At 41.2% G+C, this 16,511-nt stretch overlaps 2 protein-coding genes across 7 annotated transcripts in view; one reads left to right on the top strand and one right to left on the bottom strand.

Moving 5' to 3' along the window:
• Nucleotides 1-5,239, top strand: part of LOC147254433 (chloride channel protein 2-like) — a 192,478-nt gene extending 187,239 nt beyond the window's left edge. For all 5 annotated transcript variants that reach the window (XM_086216066.1, XM_086216064.1, XM_086216067.1 and 2 more), the window contains one exon: nucleotides 1,898-5,239. In XM_086216066.1, the coding sequence (XP_086072192.1) occupies nucleotides 1,898-2,092 (195 nt within the window). In that variant the 3' untranslated portion in view covers nucleotides 2,093-5,239. The remainder of the gene's footprint in view (nucleotides 1-1,897) is intronic.
• A 1,266-nt stretch (nucleotides 5,240-6,505) lies between these two features.
• Nucleotides 6,506-12,679, bottom strand: hspb12 (heat shock protein, alpha-crystallin-related, b12). Of its 2 annotated transcripts, none has more exons than XM_086216069.1 (4): nucleotides 12,436-12,679; nucleotides 11,532-11,563; nucleotides 7,800-7,928; nucleotides 6,506-6,697 (listed from the first exon to the last, which is right to left on the bottom strand). In XM_086216069.1, the coding sequence occupies exons 1-4, from the start codon at nucleotides 12,677-12,679 to the stop codon at nucleotides 6,506-6,508; spliced, it is 597 nt and encodes a 198-aa protein (XP_086072195.1). The 2 variants fall into 2 exon arrangements, with proteins under 2 accessions (XP_086072195.1, XP_086072196.1); XM_086216070.1 differs by having other exon boundaries at nucleotides 7,800-7,923; nucleotides 11,530-11,563.
• Between the last annotated feature and the right edge of the window lie 3,832 nt (nucleotides 12,680-16,511).

Consider the following 16,511-nt stretch of genomic DNA (forward strand, 5'->3'; position numbering starts at 1 on the left):
ATAACGCTTCAAATTATCTGAGAATTATCTTGTAGTTGTGTGGCTCCCTAGGTGGCGCTATAGACTTTTGTGGTGTTTTTTTTTGTTGTTTTTTTTTATCATTGAATGTTTAGCCAGACCGGACAATTGTGCTGAATTGCAGCGAATTTCATGAATGTTCAGGGGGTGAAATTAGATTATGCGAGTTATGCGCATATTGCGCGTGCTCATTAACAGCAAGAACAGTCTAGTACCAGGTTTTGAATGGGACACTGTTTAGTGTGTGTTTTTAGTGTTTTTAGTGCTGCTAATGTCTAGCTCTGCCGAGCAAACGCATAGGGTCTTTGCCTGAAGTACACCTCAAGTACCTTCAGGCTCAGATGTACAGTATATACCAACTGGGAAGTGCGTAAAAATACCACGTTTCAATGCGTTGCAGTCTGCACCAGTCTACAAATCACAGCATAGAAGTTGTAGATGTTGGCTGTTGTTGATTGGGAGCTATCAGTAAAATAATGCCAAGTATATATATTTTTTATAAAAGGAAAAAAAAAAACAGGCACATTGTCATTTTCGACAGACCATTATTTGGCGGTACTTTATTTTTTTGTTTCTTCTTAGATCAGGATCGTGGCCCTGCTTTGTCCAGAAGTAATCCTCCTCATTCTCTCTTACATAGACCGCCTCGATTTGTAGCAACAGTCGTCGTTCTAGTAGTCGGCAAACATTTTGTTTTGTTGATCAATTATGATGTGGCTTTTGAGGTGCTGCGTCAGGAAAGCGGTTCCAGGTATTTATCTAAGGACATAACATCTCAATATGTTCAACAGTAGACAGTTTAAAAGTGCGTTTGGTAACTTTTGCCCTGCTGCTAGCGGCCATCACAGCTAACCTAAGCTGACAGCCAGCCGTCTGGTGGGGGGTCTGGAGCTCTCTAATAAACCCAGAGAGGAGAGAAGCGTATCTTATCAGGTTGTCTTGCTCCAGTAATGATCCACAATGAGCATATTTCCCAAAATGTTGGCATACTTGTTTAAGTTCTTCCTCACGTCATTGTGACCTACTATCTTAGCCTTTTTGCTTCTCCTCCTTCTCCCAAGCCTCTCTGAGACTCGGATTGTTTCCAATGGAGGGAGTAAGCTTGACCCTATGAATGCACAGTCGTGGGGCAGAAAGATTAATAGATGTGCAGATGTGCTTATTTCTCTGCTTTCTGCTTTTATTGTATGAAATGTTTCAGCAGACTGCAGCAGAAGTTAAAGTCACTCTGGCACCACTCTCTAGTGCACGCTGCCCTCTGGTCGTGATCTTTTCCCCCCATTACATGTTTGAGGAGAGATTCCAATGTAAAGTAGAAAATGGATCAGATTGTAAACTACTGCCATGATTTTGCTCGGTGGAGCGAGGCCAGTGTCATGTCGGGGTTAGCAGCTCCATCTCCACCGGGGCCAAAACAGTTTGCAGCACAGCATGATAAAGTGTCCTGAGTAGGACTGTACATTAAATAGAAAGATTTCAGAACTGGTTTAGCATCTTAACCTAACCCAAACAAAACATTCTAAATACAAACTGCTGGTAACAATGTGCCAATGTGTGAGTGAGTATACAACATATATATATATATATATATATATATATATATATATATATATTTATATTTATATTTATATATATATTTATATTTATATTTATATATATATTTATATTTATATATATATTTATTTATATATATATATATTTTTATATATATATATATATATATATATATATATATATATATATATATATATATATATATATATATATATATATATATATATATATATATATATATATATATATATATATATATATATATATATCCTGATCCACCTGGACCCGCCTTCCTCTCTTAACTTACTGTTGTTTCCCTGTCCAGCTCCGTAAAGCCATTGAGGGCTCCGTGACAGTAAAAGGTGTGAAGGTGCGTCCTCCTCTGGCCAGCTTCCGGGACAGCGGGACCAGCAGCAGCGAAAACGAGGCCACTGAGCTCCACAAGCTGTGGGATCGCCACAAGAGCATGTCGCTGCCCCGTGAACACACCCCATCCGAGTCTGACGAGAAGTCCCAGTGAGAAAACGAGGCAGAGGAGGCACTGAGGTCTTCAATTCCCCACGCCAACCTCCCGCCCTCAAAAGCCACAACCACGCAACAATCCTCAGGGCTCAGGATCAACACTGAATTGTGGAAAGAGTTCTCCTGCTCTGTCAGTCTCCTTATGTCTCTCCTGACTTACACCCTCCTCAGACCTCCTCTAGGAAGCTTGCACTGACCACGCCACACACTCCTTCACAGGGAAGTGGAACACAAATGCTCTCCATTCACCCCCATCTCCACCCCCCAGCATTGAGAATGTGGTTTAGTGGGGAAACCAATGGAAGCCAAACAAGGGATGGAATTGAAATCTTTTTTTTTAAAAAGGGAATTTTTTTAAAGCAGATTGTGTTTAGCTCATGTATCTTGTCTGAACTGACACTACATCTTTCTGAATGAGTCTTCCATTTGAGTATTCCAGCAATGATGAGGAAGAACAATGTGTGTATGTAACATTAATTATGAGTGTCTGAAGACTGTATGCGTGTGTTTGGAAGAGGGAGGTTGCAAAAACATCATTTCTTATGATTTTTTATATATATATATATATATATATATATATATATATATATATATATATATATATACATTTCAGTTTGAATCATTTCATGGCGGACTGAGTTACAGTTGTGTTAAATGACAATAGTGTTTGTCCCACTATGACACACTGGACTCAACATGGGGATGTTTGCATTCTCATTTCTTCAATCTTAATGGTCCAAGAGACGGACAGAAAAAAACAAACCCTGAAGCCCTTCTCAGAATGTACACTCCTTTCGTATGGTAGCTACAGACTTACACACAATGACGCATTGAGACACAAGGCCGCGGTGATGCACCCCAAGGGTCGAGGTTTTCTCCTATTCTAAAGATAGTTCCTGATAACCATTCAGAGGAGGTTGAATGGATGAAGAGGGCAGGAAGTGAGCGAGGGAGCAAGCGAATGGATGGCTAAAAGAATGAATTCATCATTAGCTAACCAGCTGCTCTGGGCCTTCTCATCAATCTGTCTTTGTTCGCCACGTTGGCTAACCTCTATAACTGTCACACACGCAGACACGCACCAGCCATATGAGCCCACATCACTGCTTTCAAAATATACAGCACTGGGTGAGAAGAACTCAACCAGGGTTCACACTTAGAAATCACCGCCATAAGTCGTAGTTATTGCTAAATTATTGCCCCCGATAAAACCCCGCCTTCTGATTTATCTTAGAACATGAATGTTTTAATGGCAGTTTCTGAGTCAGCGATCAGTCTGACATGACAGATAATGTACAAGTGCTGTGTGTTTAATAATTCATGTGTGCTGTAATGCTTGAGCTTTCAGTGCACTCGCTGAAAGAAAAACATTGATTTGTCTTCCCTGTCAACCAGGCTTCGTCTTCCTTGACCCTAAAGCACATCCTTTAGGACGCCCTCCTATTTTTTTTTTTTTTTAAGTATTGTTTTATATTTGTTGACAATGGCTGGACGCCCAGTGGCGCCCATCGGAGAATCACTCTACTGTCTGGATGCTTTAAAGACACACTCCTACCCAGCCTTACCGTCAGCAGCCGATGTCTCTACTTTTATTTTTGGTTGTCCCGTTGCTGGCCACAAACAGCATGGCTTTGCATGAGAGAACGTGCATGTGGGCTTGTATGATAGAAATGTACCAAAAACATAGCATGATGAGCATGAACACTGGACCAGTGAATGATGCTGGGGGTTAGTGCCTGGATGTCATTTACAGTCTCTTATTTTACTTTCTTTATGGCCTGATTTAAAACTAGCGGGGGTGGGGTCAGCACGGTTATAGATTAATATATTTAACATGATCACACCCTTAATAAAAAAATCTGAATTCAATGTCTTAACAATCCTTAAGTGTTGATTATTCTCTTTCCAGAAGAGAATCTGGCCTTTTTTGTAATGATATTTACCTTTGGATCATTTTTTTTTCATTTAATCCTTTGAGAACTGTCTGAAACATTTCAACTGTAAACCATTTGTACGGAACACTACGAGGGTGGAAGGGAGCAGCTTGTGGTCCGCTGCTGACTCGGACATTCCTCAAGTGCCTGCTCTTCTTTGTCAAACCAAGTGTTTGAATGTGGTTTAACATACACAGAAGTCGACAAGGCACTTTTCACACACACACACACGCACGCACGCACACACGCACACACAAACATGTAAGCGGGGTGGATGATATGTCAAAGCGGTGTGCAACCATGGAAGCCTGTCGTCATCACCCCCCTCTTCTCTGCAATCTGCTCACTCGTGGAACTGGCCGAGCTCCTCAAGTGTGATTTATTTTTGTTTATTTCTTTGTGTGGTTCCATCGGTCGTCATTATTCCACCTATCACCAGAGCCTTCCCCTGCACATGTTCCACACTAATTCATCTCATTTGCTACCACACAGAGGCAGATAGATTCGTATTTATTAGTCTGTTTTAATCACAGTACCGTTGTAATTTTTTTTTTCATTTTTTTATGTATGATCTACTTGTAGGTAATGAATTTGTGCAATAACGGTTGTTCATCTCACTTTGTTAACCCAGTTTTAAATGATGATATCAATGCAAGATAACCTTATTTTTGTAAAGAAACCTGAAAAGTGTAAAAAGATGTCTGTATATGAGAACTGACCCACGCACGGACGCTTGTGTGTGTGTGTGTGTGTGTGATTACGTTATATTTGAACGATGATTGAAAAGGGAAGGTTTCCCAGAAGCTCACTGAAATATTCAAGAGACTGAGGAAGAAGACAAAGTCCTGTCTTGGCACTGGGAAACCTTCCCGTCTGGTCTTTAAGGCTCTCGGGTGAATCCTGCTGCATGGACAGTAGCTGGCGCTCTCATACAAGACCCCGTATTGCCAAATGACTCTGGGTGGGTCTTATCATGCTTCAGTCTGTCTTCTCCTGAAGTCTTGGGGGGCTTTGATAAGACCGGACCCTTGCGTCAGTTTCTATCCACTCCTTTGGGCTCTTCAGCACTATACACTGTACATAATGTTGGGCTTCCATTACGGCAAGCACCGAGGGCCAGACCAGATGGAGCTGAAAAAATCTGGGGATATTTTTCGCACAGAAAAATGAAACATTGTTTTGTATATCAGGGATGAATAAATGAGATTTTAACAAACAAGTAATGTCTCTCAATCATTTGATTTGTTTCTTTTGTTCTTTCACAGCTGCGTTCTCTTTCTGTCAGATGTCTCAGCTCCCCTCAGCAGCAGCTGGAAAGCAGAGTGTTGTTTTTGTCTGTCGCTGACACTCCCACAACTATCGCGCAGTACTGCAACAATTTATTTATTCTGTCCCGAAGCCTTCTGGTATAAAGAGTCGTGTACTTGTTTCCAAATGGGCATTTTGACCGACTGTCATGTCCTCAACAAATACAGACTTACACTCTTCATTTGTTCTCAGTGAAGCATTTAATGTGTATTTTTCATCATTTTACATACTTTTCTCCAGCCTAGACAGAGACAGCAAAAAAGGGTAAAAAAAAAAAAATAAAAAAATCCATATTCATTCAGACAAGGAAGCGCATGCAAGGTACATGCTCTTATACAAAAAAATCAAAAGCATCAGCACTGATGCAACAAAACTATTTGACAGCATTTTTCATTTAAAGGGAAGAACTTTCTCAGATTGTTTTTAGATTTTAAAAATAAAGGCTAGATGTCTCATTGTTTTCATGGTTTATGACTGCGCTTTTACAAGAAATTTAAAAGGATTTGATGATGGGAGATATGTTTGGCAAACAGAGACATTTCAAGTTTGTGTACTGGAGTGTTAAATAATTAGAAAAGAAGCGATCAGACTTGTTAACACTTATCATTAAGGGTACATTGGTAACAGTCACTGCTTTGAAAACTACTGATCCGTTGTGACAGATGTCTCTACACTTTGACATGGGGACATTGCATTAAACAGATGTACCATCATGTCATCAGCGGCTGGTTTTCTTTCTTTCTTTTTTTTAAACACCCTCCAAACTTAGGGTGAGGGTATAACCTAATTGGACTGTCTCCAACATACTGGCAACATTTAATGGAGTTTGTGATGGAGGAAAATCCTTCAAGTGGAGAAAAACTGGGTGAAGTTCTGTCAGTCAATCAGCGGCTGTCTGAGGCTACATGAGATCCAGCGGTCCAGCTTGAGTCGAAGAGTATCGAAGAGGCAGAAGGCAGAATACACTTTTTTGGGTGAAGTATCACTTCTCCGGAGGAGTTTGTCTTATAGTAAGCAATCATCCCCTGGAATCATGAAAAGGTCAAAGAGTATAACATCATTCAGCAGTGACTCCTCATTCACGCACCTCATATTTTTGATTTTGGGTAGAATTCACTTGAAGCCAGTGACATATTCACTCTAAACAATAGGAGCTATGAGGTCAGAGGTCAAAGGTGAGCTTCGCTGCAGTAAGTGGGGGCTCCCACAAGATCCAACCCAGCAGGTGTTTTAGTCCGACGGACACTCACGACCAGGGTACCATCAGGATTAAGGGTCCCACACACTGATAAGGGGTCCATATCCTCTGGAAACAGTGACTTATGGGTAAATGTGTCACTGATGCTCCCGTCATCCATAACCTGCAGGACACAGAGAGAATAATGGGGGAAAGGAAGCTGCAGAGGGACAGACTGACCTGTGAGAGGAGGGGTAAGCTCTTGGAAAATGGTGAACAGAGTGAAGGAAAGACGATGAACAGAAATGTCATCAGGTGATGGAGAACGGGAAGAGGAGGAAGTGAGAAGAGCAGCAGGGCCAGGGGAGGTGCTAGGGTGAGAAAAGAGGGTGAGAAGCAGTAGAAAAGAGAAGCAAAGAGGTCAGCAATGGCCAGCTGGAGCAGCGAGGAGGGAACGGAAGAACGAATACCTCCTACTTTTAGAGAGAGCGAGAGAGAGAGTGTTTGTTTGTTTGTTTGTTTTGTACATTTTGGCCTCAAACACTAAAATTGTCATATTTTCAATTGATTTAATACTCAACTATATATATTTGAATGTCACTTTAAACTTTTAGTCAAATAAAAAGTCATCCAAGGCCTTAGTGGTGACACGGTTGGTTCATTAGTCATTTCTTCTTTTTGTGCCCTGAAGAGCTGAATGCATCCTGAATTTATCCAGAAAGGTACAAATTGAGGAAGAAACGAGAAAGAAAACACTTACATTTGGAGAGTATTTTTTTTCCAGGTCCTTTCAGATGTTCTGACCCCACCAGTGGGAAAACAAAGAATTCTCTCTCATGTTTGTCTGATTTGTTTTGTTTGTAAAATGTCAGAAAATTGTGAAAAATCTCTGGTGTCCTCATATGTTTTCACAACCACTACTATAATTCCTTTCTCACAAAATAAAACACAGCGTTTCACATTTTGTATTTGTATAATTATGTATTGGTAAAATTCCTTATAAAGATGGTTGAGGAGTCTGAATTCAAAAAAACAAAATACTCCAAATCTGGATTGTTTTCTTAGACTGAAAGGTTGTCAGTCGTGTGGTTTATCTGAAGCTCCAGACACCAGCGAGTTCATGTGCTCATCATGAATGTCACTCATGTAGCATGTGAATCATGTTCACACACTAACAGATGTTTGTTTCTCTTTATTAAAGATTAAATTTGCTCTCATACTATGGCAGACATAAACACACACACACACACACACACACACACACACACACACACACACACACATACCTTCTCAGCATGAATGACGACATGGCGGTTGTAGGCCATCACCACTACGTCATGTGGCTCAAAGTGGCTGACGTCAGTCTCCATACAGTAGCTGTCTCCCAGGCATCGTATGCCGGCCCCTGCACTGCACTGACTGCCTGACACAGAAGAGGAATTTCACGTGATAAGGGAGTTTGTGAGGACATGAAGAAAAACACTTAAAATATCAGATATGAGGAAGATAAATTGGGCGGCACGGTGGTGCAGTGGTCAGCACTGTCACCTCACAGCAAGAAGGTTCTGGGTTCCAGCCCCGGCTCCATCACAGGATCTTTCTGTGTGGAGTCTGCATGTTCTCCCTGTTCCTGCGTGGGTTCTCTCTGGTACTCCAGCTTCCTCCCACAGTCCAAAGACATCAAGAGGGGACGAGGCTGATTGATACTCTAAACTGACTGTAGGTGTGACTGTGAGTGTGAATGGTTGTCTGTCTCTATGTGTTGGCCCTGCGATGGACTGGCGACCTGTCCAGGGTGAAACCCACCTCTCACCTGAACTGAAGGCTGCAAGGATAGCCCCCCCCCCCCCAACCCTTATGAAAAAATAGACGGATGGAATATAAATTACCATCCATTTTCTTCCGCTTATTCCTTTTAAGGTGTTAAGGGTCGCCAGGCATGTCTTGTGTGTTTTACATCTGGAGTTTAACTTTTGTGTTGTTTCTCCTTGCCGCTGCTTCTCAGTAGACTGTGATGTTGGGAGATTCGGCTCCGGCTCATTACTCCTTCTGAGCTGCAGGCCTGTTTCCTCTGTGGCATTTTGCTTTCAATCAACTCACCACTGCAACAGGAGATTCTCTTTCTGTCCTGCTGGTGGAGAGAATGATTACCGAAAGCTCTCTGCCGCAACGTAAGATAAATGACAGCAAAATGATTAGAACAAAAATAAATGCTATTGGTTTGTTGGGTTTGGTGACGTCTTTGATCTAAACAAGTATCACGTTGTACAAGCGTCCTCGTTGAAGGTCGACTTGGGCGAAAACAGACTCACACCAGCCAACATTCAAAGGCTTTCAAAGATTTTTTAATTTCATTCATATTTCTGAGTTTCAAGTAACCTTGATGATGGAAGTCAGCTCCTTAAATCAAAATATACTCATGTAAAAAGTATCAAATGGTCCAAATATGTGAGCCGACAAAGCAACCACTTCAAATGTGGGTTTCTGTATGATATAAACGCCCGATATAAAGTGTAGCCTGAGAGCATCCTTGAAACTTAGAACTGAAAAGGGCGAACTTCCTCTTTAATTGTTGCACGTGAAAGATGTCAGCCTGAAGGGTTTTGTGGCTGACAGACTTTTTTTCTGAGAGAAAAGCTGAAGAGAACTTATTGACAAATTCTAACCAGCAAAAAAAAAAAAAAAAGGCCAAAGTAGCAGTTTATTCTTGATGAATGGGGTTTTCAAGGGGAACGAAGGAACCCATGAGGGGTTGCAGTCATGCATATTGTTTTCTACTGAAATTACAGAGATTTTTTTCCTACTATTTGCTGATTATAATTTAATCCAACAATCCGTTTGACTGTCAACTAATTAACATTGTATAACAGAAGCTTTTTGTCTGACTCTGACTGATTCTTTCTCTCACAGAATCCATTGCCTGCCAGAAATCTGTGGGGGGAAAACACCCGTGCTTGTTGCAACTTTTGAAACTTTAAGCATGGTGTGTTTTTAGCAGCACAAAGCAACATGTAGTGCTTTATTGTGAAGCCTAAAGTGGGCAAATAATGAAGTTAAACCGCAGCCCAGAGTCAGTCTGAGTTGCTGGCTATAGCAAATACTAATGACCAACAACTAAACAGTCTTCAGGTGCACTTTGAGCAGGGGGAAGGCTTCAAATCCTCTTTTACGCAGGCATTTCACTTCATGTCTTTAGCTTTCACATAGATTAAAAGAGAAATCCCTCAACTGCACCAGAGACTTTTCACTTTCGAGCCAATGTTTTTATTGTTCCTCATGCCCACCTTGTTGTTTGCTGTGTTTATTATCTCTACACCTCAGCCCTTTACTCCCATGACACTTCCGTCGAGCGAAAAAACCATTATTCCTAACTGCACCCCTGGTTTTCCTATTACATCTTTACCTCCCTGTTGGTTTCGTCCGGCATCTCGACAAATCAACTATTCGTCACAGGAATTAATACATAATCCCGTACCGCTGGATTTGCCGGTATTTTTAGATTCATTAAAATTGGAATAATAGTTATGAATCAGTAAAGTAGAAAGGCACTTTTGGCTCAGCCCTACCTCCATCTTTTTCCTGCAGCCAGCTCTTTGTTTGTTGTTAGCTGCAGTTACCTGGTCTGTTAAATGATCTGACCGGAGTTCATCTGATCTCTTTAAAGAGATAAAGTACAAACCTTTTGTCATCTGAAATGTGCTGCTGTACATTAGCAGTCTGAAAAGTATTGGTCAAGCATGTCTGAACGGGCTTTGCTTCCGTGCAGAGCAAAATCCGTGGGCAGTCATCTTCACTTACTTTTCTCTATCACATGTGTATTTAAATATTAGTTGTAAAGTAATCAAGTTATAGAGGTTGTCTTCCACAACTTTGAATCTCAAGCTGACCAGTAAAAGGGAAACAAAGTCATCCCGAGTATCTGGAGGCTGAAGTTCTGGCCTTTTCCCTGTTGCCATTCATAACTGATGGGTTCTGAGATTAGGACGGTCCATCGCGTTGCTGATTGAGGTCAGACAATATCTGTTACATCCTACATTTCTACTGCAGTAGTCTGACATCAGTTATGCTTTAATTTACCTCGATAAGTTTTTAATTCAACCAAACCCTTTTTTTTTTTGCTACCGTAGAAAGCAGTATAAACAGAATAGATGGTTTTTAGTTTTGGTTTACGGCAGTGTTTGTAGTCTTTGGAAAGGGGAGAAGCTACTGAATCGATCGACACCTACCATTCCAAGAACTACAAATCCCAGCTACGTAAAACTTCGAGCGTAAAACCTGTGCAAACTATGCGCTCTCGCCGTCTTTTAAACGCAGCACCCCACAGACGAAGGCAGATCGCTGAACAGAAGCCAAAAGCTCCAATAGTTAGTAGTAGACAACTAAAATTAAAATTTATTGTAATTTGGAGCCAGTTTTCATCAGAGGCAGAAAATAATCCCTTTGGCACAATTTGAAAACTGAGTTCTCGCCAGGGTGTATCCTTACAAAATCCTTGATGTAGGCTTCACTGTTCGCCCAAATTCTATGAACTTTGGTAAATTTGTGATCAAGGAGTGGATGAAGCTAATCAGTGGTGTCTGGGTGCATGAAATCATTGCTGGCAGTGTTTTCCTCTGTCAAAAAAATAAAATATTTTGGCGACAGTAAAAAAACGTAATTTTCCCTCTGGTTTATTCCAGTTTACTCAGGCTTAATGACAGATACAACACTTCTGACACTTGGAACACATTCTCTGAAGTCCCTAGATGTCCAAGGACATCAAGAACATGAATATAACCTTTAGTAAAGTGTAGTAATTACACATTTACTATGGGTATGTCTTATTAGGCGTTTTTTTCCTGAAAATATGCTGTGAGTGGAAGAGGTTAAGGTCCACATATTCTGTTGCTGCCCTCTAGGATTCTGACCAGTTCTTATCACTGACACTCAGCAGTTTTTGTCTGGCCTGATCATGTAAATGAACTACTCACACACACACACACACACACACACACACACACACACACACACACACACACACACACCTGCACCACTCCCATCCCCATGTCCACTTGCATTTTTCAAAATCATGCAGAGTTTTGCTCCCAACTGGCAGTTTTAATGTTTTTCATTTTATTTTATTCATTTTCTGTTCTGTATTATGGCAATTTTTTTGTGGAGGTTTTGAAAATTCCTCTTTGACGTTTAACAAAAAAAAATATAAAGCCAAATCTCTCTCCATTGCAATATTTTTCATTGATAGTCTGAAGCCCATCTTCTCTGTTTCTTAACTTGGGAACCCTGCAGCATGCCTTTTTTATTCTTTATCTGTACCATATTATAACATAAAAGTAAACAAAAATGTTTGGAAAGTATGAACAGGGTGCTCATTGGGTAAACCATGACAGTCGTTGTTCATATGGCAATCATTGCAATCGATTAAAGTGTGATCAGTTTGGTAGTTTCTCATGAATCCTAAACAAATAAATGAATAAATATGAATTCAATCACATATGTTATAAACTGATACATTACTGACACATTAGAAATGTTATAAACTGATACATTACTGACACATTAGAAATGTTATAAACTGATACATTACTGACACATTAGAAATGTTATAAACTGATACGTTGGAGATGTCTGTTTGTTATATTGACCAGGCTTCCCCCGGGCAATCTTTCAGTTTAAAAACACATTTATTATTGTCGCTAAATGAAAATTCATAGCTTGCTGTCGTGCATCATGTCTGTAGCTCTGACTGTCTTTGTAAAAGCTTGGTTTACTCCGCTCGAGAAGTACGATAAAGTTTGTATATTTATTGTATCTTATTTTACAAGCTCGTGACGACAGCTGATATTAAGTGACAAATCTTATTATGGCCCCCCAAGTATTTCTTTTTGCTCTGATTGGGGTGTAGCAGATGCTCAGCTTCCTTACCAGTGTGTCCGTGGGGAGATCTGCTGTGCTTGCTGAAGGGGGTCAGACTTTCTGGCCTCCCATGGCTCTCTTCTACAAACAGACTGGAAGAATCTGGTGAGTCAAAGGGTTCAAAAAGGAGATCCAGGGAATCGGATGATCCACCCAGTGAGCTCTCCGACCTAAACGAGCTGGAGGTGCTGTAACGGGCCGACGAACGATAGGATGAGGAGGATCGGCAGCTCGAAGATGTTAGTGATGCCATCGCAGAAGATACACAGTGGCAGTTAGAAACCACACACTCACTCTTTTATACACGCAGCTCCTGAACTTGTGTAATGGGATTTCTCCTCAAATACTGTCAGAAAAGTAGGTTACTCAAAGCCATTAACCTCTCTGTCACTGGTCTATAATCTTCATTGTGGGCTTTTATAAAGCCCTGGAGCATTGTGGGTCTTCAATGATAGCTCTATAGCGTTCTTCCTTTTGCCATAAATGGCAAATGATCCAAGCACTGGAGCCAAGAATGTAACTGACCAACTGATAAGGAGCGAAGACCCCTGCCTACTGATATACACACACCGCTGAGATAAGGCTGAAGAGGCCTCTTGGAGGTGGTTCTGGCATGTGGTCAGAAATAGCAAAGTGCTGGAGTGGTCAGGTTGTCCGTTAGTCTGACCCTGCCCACAAGTCTTTTATCAATAATGCAAAACAAAATAGGCCATTTGAGTTCTGCTTACCTGCTAATGGAGGAACAGTTACACTCTTGCAAATCTGCAATAGAGTGTCTCCCTGGAGAATAGATTGGAGTCCAAAATCAGAGATGTTGCGAAAGGTTCATTTAGTCGAGAAAAAGCAAACGAAAATTCATTTCATTCAATTCATCGAAGTTCAATCCCCAAATACTTCAGACACATTTTGTCAATCGCACAACTCAGCACACGCTTCTGTGGTATGTGCGTGTGTTTTCATTCAAGCATGAGAAGGATGACATTCAATCGCACGTCATTTTGCCTTGCTGACAGCAAGATAATGTCACTTTAGTTCATGCGTGGGCCACAAACCTGAAACCAGTAAACACACACAGCACACATCAACACGACGGCTCCCATTTATGCTATTAAGCTGAGACACTTCAGTCTGCCTGTCCTTGTTACACCCAGGACACATAAATACAGTTCATGTAATATGTTTAACAAAAAACTGTGCACATAAACTACATTTTCAAGAAGACCCAGGTTTGTTTAATTGTTTTGTACTGCCTCCCCCACAGTCTGCTTTCACATTAGTTCCCAGTCCACTTGTGTAGGTGGTGTTACGATCTTTACACAAAGAATCAGATGTCCGTTTTGTTTAGGTGACATTGGTTCATGCTGTTATCCAATGTAGAAAAAAGCACAATCACAGTCTCAATGATCACTTTATTCACGCTTTTGCTGCTCCTCTTACTGATCCATATTTCCATATTATGGCACTGATGCTTTCACACCTCCTGCGGACCCTAAATACACGTGAACTGTGTCCGCGGCTGACTACCCACGGTAGGGTTCACCAATCGTGCACAAGTGTGTTACATTTGTGTTCATGCTAACCATATCAACTAGATTTTGGAATCATTTGAATCCATCTGGATTCCAGCCCAGGTCTGACATACTGTACATTGGAAACCGCTGTCAACTGTAAACTGTCATCAACATTGAGGCTTAAGGTCAATTTATATTTCTGTGTTGAGTTTACAAGGTAGCCTGATGTGCTAACCCTCAGGAACGATATGTTGCGCTGATGCAGAACACAACAGCTGTCAGTGCTGTGTGTGTATATGTTTCTTTTGTATATAACTTTGGTTTTATCAGCTCCAACTCTGACGTGAACGACTGCTGTTTTGGTGGTTTAATTGCAGCTGAATTCAATCTTTTTGATGACTTTAACATGGGTTAAAGGTTTGCTGGGTTTTTTTTTTTTTGTTTTTCGTTTTCAAAAAGGGGGTTTTAATTTCTTAATCACACCTCAAGCGAGCTTTGAAATTGAAATTTTTTTCATCAAACTTTTTCTAATGTGGTACTTCAAAAGGTACGACTAAGTATGTTGATGGAAACTTGACTACTTCACACTGTTCCCATGGACTCGCTAGGCTGTTTCCTTAATGTGTTGTTCTCCAAAAAATGAAGAAGAACTTTAGCATTTGGCTGTTTTGGCTGTAGCACCTGATCTCACCTCATCCAAATCCACTGCCTGATCCAAAACAAGCCATGTCTGTCCACACTTGCAAAGTATAGACATGATCTAGGGCTGCCCGGCTCATCCATCCACCTCATCATTAATATTACATATAATATCCTGATGGCCAGTATTCACTCGTTCAGTATATGGCACTCTGACAAAATCTGAAGATGTCATCTGTCACTAAGCTAAGGAGGAGCGTAGTGCAAGACATCAGCTCAGCTCCTAGCACAGACTTTTCTATGCTATGTTATTATTCTGCTGTTGTGTTTCAGAGATTATTTCCATCAATTTTTCTCAGTTTTTAGAGGAAACATCACATTTATTGCCCTCCACAAACCCTGGCCAGTTCTTTTTGTGTGTGTGTGTGTGTGTGTGTGTGTGTGTGTGTGTGTGTGTGTGTGTGTGTGTGTGTGTGTGTGTTTTGGGGGGGTGGCGTTATTATAGGTGCTAAAACCATAATAATACACACTCAAGCCTCAGTTTGAAATCTATCATGTCCTCCAATACTTCGCCTCCCCGAACTCTCCCAACACCCAACCCAGCCAAATAGTTTCCCGAGCTCCCTGTGGACCCATCATGTCATGTGAAAATGAAATACGTGCTGCTGTAGAGTCACTAAGACCACACAGACTGTGAGGCTTCTCTCTGATTGCTTTCTTTGCCCTGGTAATAATTTCATAATGATGATGTCATCATGTCATGGCGCTAATTGCAGAGGACTTTATGGTGTGCAGTGTTGTAAGGGGTACATCCATTTGTCAGAGGTGAGCTAATGTGATAGTTCATTACCAAATCATGACCATAAAACACAACCAAGTGGAATTATTGAATGTCTCCACACTTCTTTCCCATGACCTTCATAAAATAATCAAACCACTTTTGTTTTTTTTGGGTTTTTTTTGCAAAGAACAATATCAATATTTTATTAACCGGAAATCATATCAGATGCAGCAAACAAAGATCATTATTTTCAAATCCAAGGTGGCAATTTTCAATTAGGTAATTACATTCAGACAAAAGAGGAAGAAAAGTATTAAAATGAAGATCAGGGGTGTGAAAACAAAAGCAAGAAAGACAGATGGAGATTGGAGGGGGGCTGGGGAGGGTTGAATGTCTTTGACTAATGTGGATGGGTACATTCTACAGGGATCATCTGTTTCATTGTACCCAGTTAGTTCATGTCTCTATTTCTGATGGATGGCTTGGCTCTATGACCCCCCCCCCCCAACACACACACACACACACACACACACACACACACACACACACACACACACACACACACACACACAGTAGCCCTCCCTCCCTTGAGAATAGTGAAACGATTTAATTAAGAGCAGACATGACAGTGGAGGCTAATGTGTGTTAAACGCAGGGGATTACAACTCTTGTTCATCAGCTCCTACAGCAGTTTGCTCTCAGTTGTTTTTGTAGGCCTGATGTTCACCTCCAGGGGCCAGGAGTGTGGTGAGAGCGGCCCACCTCCTGGGGCCAGCAGTGGAGTGAGAGCAGCCCCTCAGCTTTGTTCTAAATTGTTATCTAGGCTATAGTGTGACTGAATATTCATCAGTTCTCTTGCTACCACATGGTCTGACAGATATCTTTTGTAGTGCTGGGCGCTCTCTCTCTCTCTCTCTCTCTCTCTCTCTCTCTCTCTCTCTCTCTCCAGGGAGAGAAAGAACAGCTTTATTCTAAGGACATCTGTCTGACTCAGGGACTGCTGGATGTTCTTCTCATGTATGGCCACCATAATGAATCATTTACAAACTGAGCCAAGAGAAATTACTTTCCGCAAACTGTTTTCCGTAACATTGAAAGATATGAGTGAAGGGGAAGACGGCATAAAGCAGAGAGATATACATCTCCTTAGGTGG

The sequence above is a fragment of the Aulostomus chinensis genome, chromosome 10, assembly GCF_037954235.1.
Source record: "Aulostomus chinensis isolate RoL2024-O1b breed Wild chromosome 10, RoL_Achi_v1.0, whole genome shotgun sequence".
Classification (NCBI taxonomy): Eukaryota; Metazoa; Chordata; class Actinopteri; order Syngnathiformes; family Aulostomidae; genus Aulostomus; species Aulostomus chinensis.

Coding starts and splice junctions, on each gene's coding strand:
- hspb12 (XM_086216069.1), bottom strand. CDS start 12,679: ATGGCATCACTAACATCTTCGAGCTGCCGATCCTCCTCATCCTATCGT. Junction 11,564..12,435: donor ATCTCCCCACGGACACACTG/GTAAGGAAGCTG, acceptor GAAAAATGCAAG/TGGACATGGGGATGGGAGTG. Junction 6,698..7,799: donor TCGTCATTCATGCTGAGAAG/GTATGTGTGTGT, acceptor TGTGTCCTGCAG/GTTATGGATGACGGGAGCAT.